This window comes from Typopeltis vanoorti, chromosome 3, assembly GCF_054136105.1.
Source record: "Typopeltis vanoorti isolate ZY-2024b chromosome 3, IOZ_Tvanoo_1.0, whole genome shotgun sequence".
Taxonomy (NCBI): Eukaryota; Metazoa; Arthropoda; class Arachnida; order Uropygi; family Thelyphonidae; genus Typopeltis; species Typopeltis vanoorti.
The window spans coordinates 107,260,882-107,276,410 of NC_143551.1; the positions used below are offsets into that span (position 1 = coordinate 107,260,882).

At 36.8% G+C, this 15,529-nt stretch overlaps 1 protein-coding gene across 1 annotated transcript in view; it reads left to right on the plus strand.

Moving 5' to 3' along the window:
* Positions 1–15,529, plus strand: part of LOC150108453 (formylglycine-generating enzyme) — a 108,834-nt gene that overhangs the window by 35,341 nt on the left and 57,964 nt on the right. The window contains exon 3 of the mRNA XM_090390791.1: positions 2,794–2,876. Within this exon, the coding sequence (XP_090246917.1) occupies positions 2,794–2,876 (83 nt within the window). The remainder of the gene's footprint in view (positions 1–2,793; positions 2,877–15,529) is intronic.

A 15,529-nucleotide genomic window follows, 5' to 3' on the forward strand; every position in this document is an offset into this window, starting at 1 on the left:
ATAATAGAATATCTAAGATTCATATGTGGAAGTCATTTGAATAATTAATAAGTAGGTGAGATATTAGATGTATACTGCTATGCTGAAGTTTCAAGACTGTATTCAAAGTAGAGTAGGGTCCTTCTTCGATGAGTCTTTGGACTCCTTGGAGATGTCACAAAATAATAATAATTTGTTTGAATTTCTTTTTATATCCCTATACTTTTAGAAATAGTCTAGAACTGTAGACAAAGGTGAATGGAACATTTAAGTTGAATGGGCAAAGAGAAAACATAGGTTATCAAGAGATGAAATGAAACTGGATCATTTTATTTGGCATTAGTCTATGGAAACAGAAGAGAAGTGGTTTGAATTATCATCATATTCAATAAATTTTATCCCTTTACTATTATTGCTGCAATGCAGATATGCTTATGTTGATTAAAAAAAAAAAAAAAAGACAATCTCTATCTATACATTGGTACCAAGAGCTTCCATTGCCTCAATTGGTTTTGACAGAGTTGTTTGGTTGGAAAGACCAGGGTTTTGAATCCTGTGTCTTATGCAAGGGTTCTTTATCAGGGCTGTCTTCGTCTTTAAATTCAGAACAGTACTAGGGGTATAGGACGAAGAGTTGAGTGAGACGAAATCATTCGATAAGGTTTGGCTTAATAATTTCTAAAGTATTAAAGATAACCAAACTTATATCATTCAATAGCTGATGGAATAAAGATTCGTCAGTGACCTTCAGATAGCACGCAACGCCCTGCAGGTGGCAGTGGGGCTCCACCATTTTGTGTATGATCCGCCACGCCTCAGAAACTTCCACTCAGTATAACTTCACACTCTGTCTTGGTACGATGCTCATTTTAGTGTCAATCAACAGCTCTTGTCGAGATCTATCGATTTAATGCATAATTCTTAAATTTCAATACCGTGTTGGTGTTGAAATTTAAGAATTTCAAGTTGAATTGAAGTTGAAAAATTTTAGAAATTTCACAATGTCTGCTTATACTCGCCGGAAAGCCAGCCAGAGATATGCCGAACGCATATGACGGGAAAGAGCAGCTCGTCAGCTTTCCAATAATATCCCAATGTCTGGGTCAGAATGAATAGGGAAGTATCGGGAGCAAAAGAAATTGGAAGCGGCACCAGCATTTCGGCGGCGGCACACGAACCCATGGATGTAAATGACTTAAGTGACTATGCCATCTCTTCAGAAGATGGATTGAACAAAATGGATGTGGATTTCGGAAGATTGGTGACAATGGAAGAGCATTGGAGGTCAGTGAGCCCGCTTGTGCCATAAGAATTCACAAATCGCAAGGAGGCACTTTCGATCGAGTTGTGTTTCAATACGACAAGTCTCAACAAAATCAACTGGTGTATGTTGCACTGAGCAGAGTCACTTCTATCGACAGGCTGTATTTGATTAACGAGAGACTATTATAAATTTTATCACAGTTATGGAAATTCAGCACCTACTGTCAAGGAGATGCGCGATGAATACGAGAGAATGAAGAAACACCACTTGCTGACGCTGGTTAAGCGAGTTGACAGTTTCTGTGGTCAACGATCATCGACTACTGTAATCACAGAGGAGTTCCAGATATTAAACGTAGATGATGATCCGACAACAGTGAAAACTCACGGCAAGGAGTCTTACTTGTCTCAGCGATCAACTCACAGAGTTTGGTGGAGCACGGCAAAGATATCAAAACTGAGTCCATTATGAACAGATCTGATTACTTGGTCATCAGTGAAACCTGGATGGATGATGCCACAGAGAATGTATCTGGTTTCAAACTTAAAGCATGTAAGAATACAGCCATAGAAAGGTGACGCAATCAACCGTCATCATCATCATCCAAACACACTGCCGGTGGAGTCGCCATATACAAGAACCTCAACAGCTTCACCGATTGTCAACATATCTTTACCATTGATGTCAGTCATAAGCTTAGAGTCGAAGAACCATCAGTGGGAGATATATGCCTGGACGAAGTAACGATCAACGGTGTATCTAAATTTGTCCTCTGAACTGTGTACATTCGTCTGAACGTTTCATCATCAGCGATAGAATGTTGTATCTATCGGTCCCCGCTGCATAAAGAAAATAATCCCCAGTATCGAGCTAGACCTGCATACGCCCATCAACATCACCACCATCACTGATGACTTCAATGTCAATGTGTCACAAAACTGATCACTGCAGGACTTTATGGAACACTAGTTTAATCTCACTTATGTTCAGACCACGGCAACCATGCTAGGTAACACTTGTATTGATTTGACTTTCGCCAGAAACTTGGATGTATGTTGTCTACCATTTGTATCTTACTTCTCTTACCATAGACCTATGATAAATAAAATTATAATTGATTATTAAACTTGTTTTAATTTATTTACACTTCCCAACGCTGATATAAATAGAATGATGTATTCATGTAAAACCCCTCCGGCCATGCTCCGACACAGTCGCACCAGATTTTTTTTTTCCCATGTAATCCTGGCTTTTTTTTTTGTTCCTCAAAACAGCAAATTGGCCTTGTGAACACACACATCTACAGATATAGGATACTATCTGCAAGATGGAAGAGATTAGAGCCTCACCATCTTTTGTATTGCACATAATGGATCTCAGGAAGAAATCCATAATAGTCAACCTCTTAGATGGTGATGACATTTGATAGGACAGGACATACATTTCAGCTATGATGCTGAAAAGAACAAAATAGTTGTGGCATGATATATATTATTTGGTAAGCTAGCAATAAGCTTATCTATGAAATATATATATATATTTTTTTTCAGGTAGCAGCTGCCCCATGGTGGTTACCTGTAAAAGATGCAGACTGGAAGCATCCAGAAGGACTGGATTCAAGTATCAATGAAAGGTAATGTTTTATTTATTATGTAGATCTTTTCTTTTATACAATCAACCTCTAAAATACCCTTTTTTACCCCTCCCCCCTTTTTGGGGGGGAGTAATTGGAAATTGGTAGGCAGTTGGTCTCTAGTTTGGTAGTTGAGTTAATTTTTATTGAAATTTATAGATTTTCCATGGGAACATACTAAGTAAATTCCTGACACTAGCTGACATTATTTTATAAAATAATGAAAGTTCTTCATTCAGATTTTTCTGATATGTATGGTTAAAACCAAAGTTTCCTTGGGAGGTGGGACAAGCTTATTGTTGTGACGTTGTTCTCTTGATGTTCGAATCCGCCATCTTGTTAAAAGTCACTTTCATAAAATAAAGGAAAACTAATTGTAAATTGATCACTGATCTAAGGGTAGAGAAATTTCTATTATACTGCGCTACTCTATCCTTAAATAAGTCTATATGAAACAGTACGATCAATTCAAAGTTAGTTAGCAGTCTCCTCATTCATTCTGGCCGAAATATTTTTTTTCTACCTGGGATTCCCACAAGATTCGAATTTTTGTGAACGGTGCAATAAAAAAGGAATTCAGGCAAACACAATAATTAGATTAACAAAATGAAATATTTAATATAAGCTATATAACATATACATAAATTCTACTTCTAATTTAAACAATAAAAACAAGTCAAACATTAAGCCAAGTCAATCACATTAGTTCAACCTTCCAAGCCTTCACATACACTTTCTCAGCTTCTGAGTTACAAAGTTCCTACACATATATAAATATAATAGAACTTCCTATCTAATCAGTTTTCATACACTACACTTCTCAGTTATGCTATACGCTTAAAGAACACCGCAGGCACTAATTGCTGTAAATATCTCTCAACAATTCTTATTTTCAAATTCTCATTCGTAAAGAATTTCCACAGTTAAAGTTAGGTTAAATGTAGCGTAACTAACATTCAATTCTTCATACATTGAAAATGATGAGTATGTCAGTGCTTACCAGAGACAGTTCCTAGTACATCAATTACGTTGCGAATAACTTTCAAAATATATTTGTTGCACTTAAGAACACATTTATAAGACTTCTCCGCAGTTATAACTAAAACACTATTAATCACGCTTCACGACTATGGATATCAACTGTAAGGTATTTTGATTATCCTTGTTACCACTCATTAAATAATTAAACACTGTGCAGTTCTGCTTAGGGCGATTTAGAATTAAGTCGCAATTCTAGATTAACTGGGTTTAATCAGAATTCTTCACTGAACGTCCAGTTTCTTCATATTATCTGATTGCGGCATTAAATTCCTTTAATTATCACTGCTGACTTTACTTTCAGCTAACTATAAAATTCACTTCGTCTTTTTTCGCTTATAATTATTATCCCCTTTAACTTCTGCCCTTGAGAACTTTTTATTTACTTCCACCTCTCTAGTTTATACCCTTGCTTCCTTTCACTTCAAAATTTCCGTTCCAACTCTCTCTTGTTACCTCTATATAATTTTTTTATTATCCTTGTCCTAGCTCACGCTCTGTTCCACTCGCGCTCGCTTCTTCATGCGTCTCCATGACAACAAATAAAATATAATAAAATTGAGCTATTGCATAACTCTAAACTTCTATAACAGAAATAAATAGAGAATATTTACATTTCAATTAATACGCAGTTAAAATTATCAAGTACAAATTCTATAATATTAACATAGTAATAAATAAAATAACTTAATAATATTTAATACAGTATTTTCATTATTAATACATATATCTTTGATTAATTAATTTAATATTAGACAAAATTAAGGTAGTTATATGAATATTTAATTGTGAAATAAGTGATTTACATTAAATAATATTTACAAGTTTTGCCTATGTGATGGAAGATCATGTTGGATTCTGAAACAAATAATAATTACTTCAATCTCTATATAATCAGAATCCAACATTACTTATCTGTGTGTTATATATATATATATATTATCATTCATATTTACAGTTTATGCCTTCAAAGATTGGTCTGAGTGGAGAGTTTAATTTATGGATCTTTGGGAGTCCATATAATCTTGGGATTAGTGGATGAATCTACCTGAGGGAAAGATGGATGTTTCTTGGTAACTCTGAGGTGGTTTTCAGTAAATTGTTGGTCCTATTGTGCAGTTCTTTTGTAGGGTCACTATTTAGTTCAGAGTAAGTGCAAGTGTTTAGTAGTTCCAAAATTTTGTTATGGTAATCAGATTTGTTTAAGATAACAGTAGCATTCCCTTTGTCTGCAGTGAGAATAATGATGTCATAATTATTTCTTAAGTTTTTTATAGCTGCTCTTTCAGAATGAGAAATGTTGTCAGATGACAGTCTTGCATGATTTATTCGTGTGCTTCATTTGTTCCAGTTAAACCGAAATGCATGGATACAAATACATAAATAAAAATACAAAATTTCCTCCAATTTTGTACAACAAACGGATATACTGATCTTGATAAATGATCGGCAGAAGAAAGTGTACTTGCTAAAGGTCTCAATTTTGTTATCACTCCTGCTTCCATACCTAAAGAACTATTCTTAACCAAGATAGAAAAAGCAGCATCCTTATTACCAAACCAAGAGGCAAACCTTCTTCGTATGGAAACTATATTCACCATAAATCATGCAAGACCGCCATCTGACAACATTTCTCATTCTGAAAGATCAGCTATAAAAAACTTAAGAAATAATTATGACATCATTATTCTCCCTGCAGACAAAGGGAATGCTACTGTCATCTTAAACAAATCTGATTACCATAACAAAATTTTGGAACTACTAAACACTGACACTTACTCTGAACTGAATAGTGACCCTACAAAAGAACTGCACAATAGGACCAACAATTTACTGAAAACCACCTCAGAGTTACCAAGAAACATCCGTCTTTCCCTCGGGTCAATTCATCCGCTAATCCCAAGATTATATGGACTCCCAAAGATCCATAAATTAAACTCTCCACTCGGACCAATCTTTGAAGGCATAAACTCCTGTACTTACAACCTATCTAAATACCTTGCATCCTTTAAAAAACCTATCTGGAACTTCCTTTTCTCATATAAAAAATTCAGCTGATTTTGTGTCCAAAATCAAAGACATCAAACTCAACAAATTAGATTTAACGGCAAGTTTCGATATAGTTTCTCTCTTCACGAATGTACCTACTCAAGAAGTCCTCCATCTTCTCCAGAACAAACTATCCAAGAAATTATTTTCCTTTCTCACTGTGTAAATTCAGGATGCTTCAAATACGAAAGCAAGATTTACAAACAGAACTCGGGTTTGGCTATGGGCAGTCCGCTCTCTCCGATGCTTGCTGACATATTTCTTAAGGATTTTGAAGAAAAGCAATTAACTCTTCGACTCTAAAACCCAAAATATGGTATCGTTATATTGACGATGTATTCCTCATCTGGGAACACGGGGTCAACAACCTCAATTTTTTTCTAGACCACCTCAACAAGTTTCATGAGAAAATCAATTTTACCTGCGAACTGGAATCCAACGACTGTCTCCCCTTTCTGGACCTAAAACTTACGAGATGCACTGAAAATATCAAAATCTCCATTTTTAGAAAACCCCCCCACACACAGACAGATACCTTCATGCTTCCCATCAATACCCTCCGCAAAAATTTGGTATTATTTCAACCCTGGAACATCGAGCCAGATCTTTACTAACAGATAAAACAGAAATTGAAAATGAACTCCATTTACTAAAAAGGACTTTTGTCAACAATGGTTTCTCTCTTAAAAGGATTGATAAATTTTTCTTTTTCCATCGCTCAACTGCTATTGAAGATTCTTCTCCCCCAAGAGCTTTTATATCTTGCCATACATCAGCTCTCTCTCCCCAAAACTGGCAAGAAATTCAACATTAGAACTTGCTTCACTACGTTTTCCAAAACTCCGCTCCATAGTAGACCTAAAGTGAAACATCTTCCTATTCAGTATCCAGGAGTCTACAAGATTTTGTGTGAATGTGGCAAACCATATTATGGCCAGACAGCTAAAATCCATCCTATTATGTATGGAAGAACACCAAAGAGACATCTCCTACAATAGGACCAGGGCCAGTGCTCTCTCTCTCTAGCCATGTTCTCTTCTCTATCAACTCGGATGAAGGCCGCCAATGCCTCATAGACTGGCCACAAACTTCTAATATCCATGTGTGTTATGATGAACTCGAAAGAAAGATTATCGAATCTAAAGAATTATTGCTTGATTCATCCCATATTAACAACAGCCTTAGCTACAATCTTTCTGATGCACACATTGGCACTGTTCAGTATCGGCGCACTCGTGACAGCTCACGCACTTAGTCAACCTCAATTGGAGCTCCGGCACGCATTCCTGTTTTAAAATGTACTATTGTATTTTATACTAGATCTGTTGATATAATTTTATCATGTCTGTTATTTTATATAATTCTTTGCCTGTGATACCTGAAGAAGTTGATTTATTCAACAAAACTAGTAGCATCTTAACATTAAACTTTTTCATTCTCAGTATATAGTCATTCAAACAAATTTTTTATATATATATATATAACACAGATAAGTAATAAGATGTATATAATCAACTAATTCTAAAATTAGCTGAAAAAAAAGTCTAGAAGTGTTCTAGAACTAAATCAAAACCATAACTCTTTCCTCTTTCTTTTACCTCATGTTTTTAAAGTAGCTGAATAAAAGCAAAATCTAATGTAGTTAAAATGGAGGCTATTCTACTTAATTGCAACATGAAGCCATTATTGCACTTTCGGCTTCTGAGCTATGAACCTAGAATGATGGTTATATTTTTGCATGCATAGCCATGTTTAATTGGTGGTAATAATGGAATGGGAGGACTAATATAAAAAAAAAGATATACAATCAAGCTTGGTTATAATGAGCACCGTGGTATTGACAAATTTACTCATTATAACCATTACTCCCTGCATCAGTGATGAGTTAAATATACCTCCTATCTATCTATATACAGGCAGCCCTCGGTTTACGCCGCAGTTCCGTTCTTGAAAAAACAGGCGTAAACTGAATCGGCATAAAACGAACCCAATTTTAATTGGAGGTATGAAGTTATGTTCCATGCAGTCAAAAAATAGGCACATGAAGTATGTATAACATTATTATAATTAAAGCTTTGATAATACATATATATTTGTTAAAATAAAATTATTAATGACAAAAACAAAAAATTATATACAAAAAATAATGAAACTTGGAAAAGATATTACATATTTCTATGTTGAAGTTCCTGGTTTCGGATCACCTGCATTTTTTTAAAAAAGTATTTAGTGTTAACTGCCTAGATTTTCTTTTTCTTTCTTTAAGGAGTTCAGTGTAAGGTCGAATAGATGAGATTACACTCCTTTTTACGTTCGCACTCCGTTCCCAATCGTGGTCCATTTCGCAGAGATCATCAGTCAATGTCTCTATGCTTGCAAGGATACGTTGTAAATCGGCCGTTTTCATATCTCTCAGAGGACCTTCTTCGTTTTCTTTCTCCTCCTTTGGATGTTGACTTAATTGTTTGGCTAATTCTTTTAAGTCGTCATTGGAAAGCGGTTTATCGTGGCTCTCTTAGACTTATAATTGTTATCAATCCCACCTCTCGCGCAAACTTGGTAACATCTTCAATAACATTCTCCTCTTGCTCTAATTCCTCAAAGTCGTGCATAAATGCGGGAAGAAGTTTTTGGCATGCTCCTTTTAAACACTTTACTGATACGTCGTTCCAAGCTGCCTCGATGTTGTTAATGCCCTTCAAAATATCGAATGACTGCCAATAGTCTTAATAGTTTTTCCTGAAGTGTCCAAGACTCTTACCATTTCCATAAATGTTATATGGAGGTAATAATAGGCTTTGAAGATTGATATAATCCCCTGATCCATCGGTTGCAAAAGTGATGTTGTGTTTGAGGGGCATGTAAACCACCTTGACATCCAATGGTGTTCTTACTTCAGCAAGGTTTTGAGGATGTCCAGGGGCATTATCCAAGAGAAGCAATGCCTTCTCATTTTCTTTACAGAAGAGAAGCACGGTAGGACAAAAATAATTTGTGTACCAATCTATAAAAATGTTTTGTGTAACCCCAAGCTTTCTTGTTCCATTTCCAATAGACTGACAGCATGTTCTTTTAGACCCTTGAAGGTGCTTGGTGTCTGTGAATGATACACCAACATTGGTTTAAGCTTCAAAGTTCCGGAGACATTTGCACCCAACAAAAGCCTAAGACTATCTTTTGCAGCTTTAAAACCTAGAGCGGAACGTTCTTCACAGGAAATGAAGGTGCGCGATGGTAATTTTTTCGAGTAGAGCCCAGTCTCATCAACATTAAAAATGAGATCAGGAGGATAACTTCCTTGTTCAACACAGTCTTGAAATTCTTTAGGAAAAGCAGCCGCTGCCACAACATCTGCACTTGCCGCCTCACCACATAATTTGACACTGTGGCACTTACTTCGAAACTTAAATCTCATGAACCAATCTTTGCTTCCTGAAAATGTTTCTTTGCCTCCATCTGTCTTTTTAAGATCCTCAAAAATCTTTTTGCTTTCTCAGTTATAACAGCCGGCATCAGAGGAATGTTTTTCTGATTCAAGTCATCCACCCATAATGATGATAATTTTTCCATTTTTTCATGAAGTTTACCCCTGCTCTAACGTACATGTTTTACATTTAGTGCTGCCATAGATTGTTGTGCAGGCTGTTTTATTCTATCTGCATTTTTCATAATTGTAGTAACAGTCGATGGAGGTAAGTTCATACTTCTACAGACATTAGCACATGTCTGCCCATCTTCCATTTTTCGAATCACCTCCATCTTCTTTTCAAGTGTGATTGATTTCTGCACCTTCTTAACACCTTAAATACATATGTATGTAAAAAAAATTAAATAGAACAATTAGATAGATAGATTCAACATTAAAACTGGGTTTGATACATATACGTCACAGTAGCTCGGTAAACATTCCACTAGAGTGCCTGCTAATATCGTTTCTCAGTCAACCACACTGCAGTAAGAAAGCACGCGCAGGCAACTGCCGTTATTGTGAATCGGCGTATACTGAGGGCTGCCTGTGTGTGTGAGTGTGTATTTTTTTATGCTCAACTCGAAAAAATAGATTAAAAGAGAGAAAAAGTAATAATTGCATGCCTAGCATATTTGTATGAATATACTTGTTACTTAATATTAAACACAATTTCTTTGTCCATAATTGTAAAATTATGGACAAATACACTTAATACTAAATGGTTTATTGCTCTGTAATTAAAAACAATACTGATTACTAATCATGATTTCAGTTACTTTCTAAAAACCAACATCGTTATGTTGGTTTTTAAATTCATCTGTCAACTGTTATTACAGAATCGCCACATCCAAATTGTTTAGCTAATTTTTTTTTCTTGAGCCTTTAAGATCAGTCTATTGAGAATGCAGCACTTCTTTGTATAGTGAAGGATTGAAGCAATGCTTCACTGATGTTTTGTAAGCTCACTTTCTAAATAATTTTTTTTTTTTTGGTTATGTTGTTTTCCAGTGTCAATATGTAAACATCTTTATTCTTCTGCAATGTCAATATTGTTGAAGAGGACAAAGAAAACGTTTTACATACTGCAACATTTTTTTCATCGTGTTCTAAGTAATGCATAATTTTGACTTTTTTTTGCAAACCAAAAAACTATCTTTTATTACTTCATTACTTAAACCTTAGTATCACCTCTGAGTCTGGCTCCCGCTTATGAGATCTCAAAGGTTGAAACCGGTCTGGGTAGTGACCCTTCTCATAATACATAGTATTATACATGCCTGTAAGGATATGTGCTTTGCATTATAGGGTACTAAGGCAAGTGATGTGGAGTCATCAGCTTTTATATACAAGTTGCTATAGTCCTGAAAATACTTCGGGAAGTATATAAACACACTCAAATTCTCTGCAGACACCACACTCTCAGGCAAGGCATTCCAATCATTCACAACTCTGCTTGAAAAAAATCTGCTCCTCACACCCTCTTTATACAGTTTCCAGGGACGACATATGGTTTTCTCCACTGATCTCCCACTATTTTCTGTAGAACCTCTCCAACATTGATACTATAACAACCCCTTACTAACTTGTAGGTCTCTATCATATCTCCCCTCTTCCTCCTGTCCACCAGACTCTGCAAATTGCATCTTCTCAATCTTTCCTCATTCGACATTCCAGAGGTTAGACACTACCTTTGTCAGTTGCCTCTGGACCCTTTCCAACACCTGAAAACCAGGTGACCAAATCTGTGCACAGAAGGCCATGTGTGGCTTAATCAAAGCCTTATACAATGGAACAAGAATCTCCTTCTACAAGTCAGTGTCCTCTGCTTCATTCCCAGAATTCTTTGTGTTGTCTTCACAATTTTGGCAATGTGTCCCCTAAATTTCAGATCTTTATCCACTATCACCCCAAGATCTCTTATTTCCTCCATCGATATATTCCCACCAAGCATAAATTCTACATCCCATTGCTTCTACTAGATAGTTCTTGAATATCTTGCAAGTTGCATTGCTCTCTCTCTCTCTTCCAACTAACTCCTCATTCCAAGCTGTCTCCTGAGCTCTTCATAATCACCAGCCTTGTAGTTCTACATATACCCTTTTCTCACAGAGATCCTCACACTACTGGCAACCACCTCAGTAATCACTTCATGGTCACGCTCACCAACTGGAGGATGATTGAAACCTCATTTATAATTACATCCTCTGAGATGATCAAATCCAATCTTTGTGTGCCTTCTGTTACATATTGTCTGAGGTAGTTGTCCTCCCTCAAAAACTCAAGAATCTCATTTGCTTTACTTCCAGTTACTATCTCATCATTCCAGTCTATATTGTCATAATTAAAAGTCACCCATAATAATCACCCTTTTTTCTTATTTGCTTGGCTAATTTGATTATACATGTCACAATCACTACCATTCGTGATAACTAAATACTTAAGGAATTGACAGCATACACTAGAAATATAAATTAAATCAACTTTAATATATACTTTCCGATATTTCGGCAACGTCACATTGCTATCTTCATGGGAACTTAAGATAAAGACGCGTGCACGCAAGTTCTACATAACAGCAAATGAGAAACAAAGCGAGGAAGCTACCGTTTTCCTAAAGTCCTGATGGTGCCCCCTGATGGGCTATATTAGGTATTCTTTGCCTTTGGGCTGAAGTTCTTCTGATATGTTTCCCAAATTTGGGGCAGTCTCATGCATCCAAATTTGTTGAGGTTTGGCATGTTCCTAAGGGCTGAGGCTGATTCCATGAATAGTCTTTCATATTTCAACTTACTGCGGTGTATTACTGTGGCTTTCTTCCACCTTATTCTGTGGTGAGTATCCAGAGCATGGTCTGCAAGCCCAGAGTGGCTGTACTGGTGAAATCGGATGTAGTCCTTGTGTTCTGAGATTCTGATATTTGCTGTCCTGCCTGTTTGGCCAAAGTAGGACAATTTACAGCTGCAAGGGACCTGGTATACACCAGGTAGGTCTAGGAGAAGTGGTTGGTCTTTAGTGGAGTGGATTAAGGGATGCCAATTTTCTATATGGTCTGTAACAAGAGGTCAAGTCATGTTTTTTTAGGATTTTGTTGATTTTTTTCCAAGGTGCCTCGGATGTAGGGAATGGTGATGGATTTAGAGTAATCTTTTTTGTGAAAGGTGGGTGGGTTGTGGATAACTGGTCTTAGTATTTTTTGGATTTTTTTGGGGAAGGGGGGGGGTAGCCATTGGCTGAGAAAGTGTTAAGGATGTGATTTAATTCAGTAGTTAGGGCTTGGTTATTTGAACAGATTAGTTTTGCCCTGTTGAATGGCTTCTTAATAACTCCATATTGTTGGTGAATGTATCTGCCTATATGGGTAGGTTTTCTATAAACTGAGAAAACCAAGGTTCCATCTGGTTGGCGGGTGACTAGTGTGGCTAGGAAGGGGAGGCTATTATTTTCCTCTTTTTCCAGGGTGAACTTGATTCTAGGGTGTTGGTTGTTTAAGTGTGTGTTAAGAAGGAGAGGAGTGTATCTGGGCCATGTGGCCAAATAGCGAACACATCATCAACATAACGAAGCCATATAGTAGGTTTTTGTTGGACAGAGTTTAAGGCTTTCTCTTGAAGTTGGCCAAGGGTGGGGAAAGTGGTGAACCCATGGCTGTCCTCCCTCCTCTATCTGTTTGTAGAATTTTTCCTGCCAAACGAAATAGCCTGAGTTCATTGTGAACTGAAATAGGGCTGAGATATCAGGAGGAAATTTAGCGTGGATTAGCTCTAAGGTTTCTTTGAGGGGGACATTTGTGAATAAGGAGGAGACGTCAAAACTGACCATTATGTCATTATGTTGGAGTATGAGGTTTTCTATACTGGCTTTGAAGTGGGCTGAGTTTTTTATGTGTGATGGTATATTGCCAGTATAGTGTGAGAGCGCTTTGGGCTAAATATTTAGCTAGTTTGTAAGTGGGGAAATCAATGCCGTCCACTATGGGACGTAATCGCTCATTTTCTTTATGTATTTTTGGGAGCCCATATATACGGGGGGGTCTAGAGTTATATGGTTTTAGTCTGTTAGTAATCTCCACAGGCCAAGAAGTGACCTTCTTAAGGAGACTATGGAGTTTTCTAATTTGTGAGTTGGTGGGATTGTATTCAATGGGGAGGTAAGTAGCTCGATCTGGTAGTAAAGCCTTAAGCTTACCTGTGTAGTCATTATGATTGAGTACCACAGTGGCGTTCCCGTTATCCGCTTTGATGATAACTTTCTTTGTTTAGAAATAGTTATCATCAAATAGAAAAGGACAGCAAAAAAAAATGTTAAAAAGTTTTAAAAAAGAGAACGCGTGATCTGAGAAACTTAACAATTGATGGTAAGAAAGACGAAAGTGATGCAAATGTGGCGGAAATTACAAAACAAAGTGCAGTTAAATATAAGATGGTGAGTGGTATCGACTGAACAAGCGTGTATGACTCAGGGTTCAAAAGGACGAATGCGAGAAAGTGTGATGTGCAAGGTTCAAAAGATCAGTTGGTTAAGATGAGGCAAGAGATGAAATGGATGCGGAATGAAGTTAAGAGAATATGAGATGTATGGAAGAGTGAAAATGATGAAAACAAATAAAGTTGGTATAAAAGAGGTAACGAAAGACCTGCGAGTGGCGTTGCATGACAATTCAATTATTAAAGTGTGCTAGACGAGAAGATGCATGAAGTATGTTTTACTGAGGTAGAATGAGTAGAGTGATTGAGGCATTAGATATGAGAAGTAAGCAAGCAAAAAAAGAGTTGGTAGTTGTAATAGGAAGTGTTATTAGCAGTGATGGAAGATGTAAAGTGACATAAAAGCGAGAATAGCGATGGGAAGAGATGGAATTTATTCATCTCTTCCCATCTAAAGAAATCTAAAGAAAAGACTAATAAAATGTTATGTGTGGAGTGTTGCCCTCTATGCAGCTGAAACTTGGACATGGAAGAAAGAAGAAATTAAGATTTTGGAAAGCTTTGAGATATGGATTTGGAGAAGGATGGAAAAAAATCAAATGGAAAGATAAAATAACTAATGAAGAGGTCTTAAAAAGAGTAGAAGAAGAAGAAAGAAGTCTGTTAAGGAGGATAAAAAGAAGAAAGGGAAACTGGATTGGACATATTCTGAGAAGGAATGGAATCATCAGAGATGCCATCGAAGGAAGAATAGACGGAAAAAGACCCAGAGGAAGAGTAAGGCAAACAATGCTAGATGCCATGCTGAATGGAGACAGGCACACAATCTTGAAAGATAAGGCTCAGAACAGAAGAAAGTGGAAGAAAAGTTTTTGCTACTAAGAGAAGAACCTGCTCAATTGCAGAATACTCAAGAAGAAGAGAAGTTATAATAGGTACAAATGACTTGACTGCAAACAAAGAACATGTCAGATTGGATATCAGAGAGATGGATTAAAGAGAATAGTGTGATAGGAAAGGTAGTAAGCATGTTGACCAGGTATGACAGTGGTGAGATGAGGTGGAAAGCAAGGATTATGATTGCTATGCTAGTAGAAATGTCTGAGGAGGAAGGAGTGCAGTTTGTTAATGTGTGGAATGAGTTCGAAAGATGAAGAACTGTATAGGAGTGATCGACTGCATTTGATTGGTTTTGTTGTGAGTCGCTTGGAGAGAATGTTGCTGGAAGGTAGAGAAGTGAGTGCAGAGAATAAATCTGATCAAGTGGTAAGCGATGTGGAGGAACAGGAGAGATTGAAGAGGTGTTTTTAATGAGGAAGTGAGTGGCATGAGTATAGAGAATGAGAGAATGGGTGTGCGAGATGAACAGAGAAACAGGGATGCTCAGGGTGGACAGAGGAACACAGCATGAGAAAGGTAGATGCTCCAAGAGGTGTGAATGCATGTGTAGACAAAAAGAGAAGGGGGGGTGACCTGGGATCAAGGGAAAATACTTAGATCTGAAGAAGGTTCGAAGATGAATAAGGAGAAAAAGAAATGGTTCAAATTAAGCATGGAGAAGTCGCATCAAATAAGTGGTGTCAGTGGAACTAACTATAGATCCAAGAATAAGCTGCTGTATTTATATACAAATGCTAGAAGTGTAAGAAACAAGGCAAATGAAATGGTTGCAT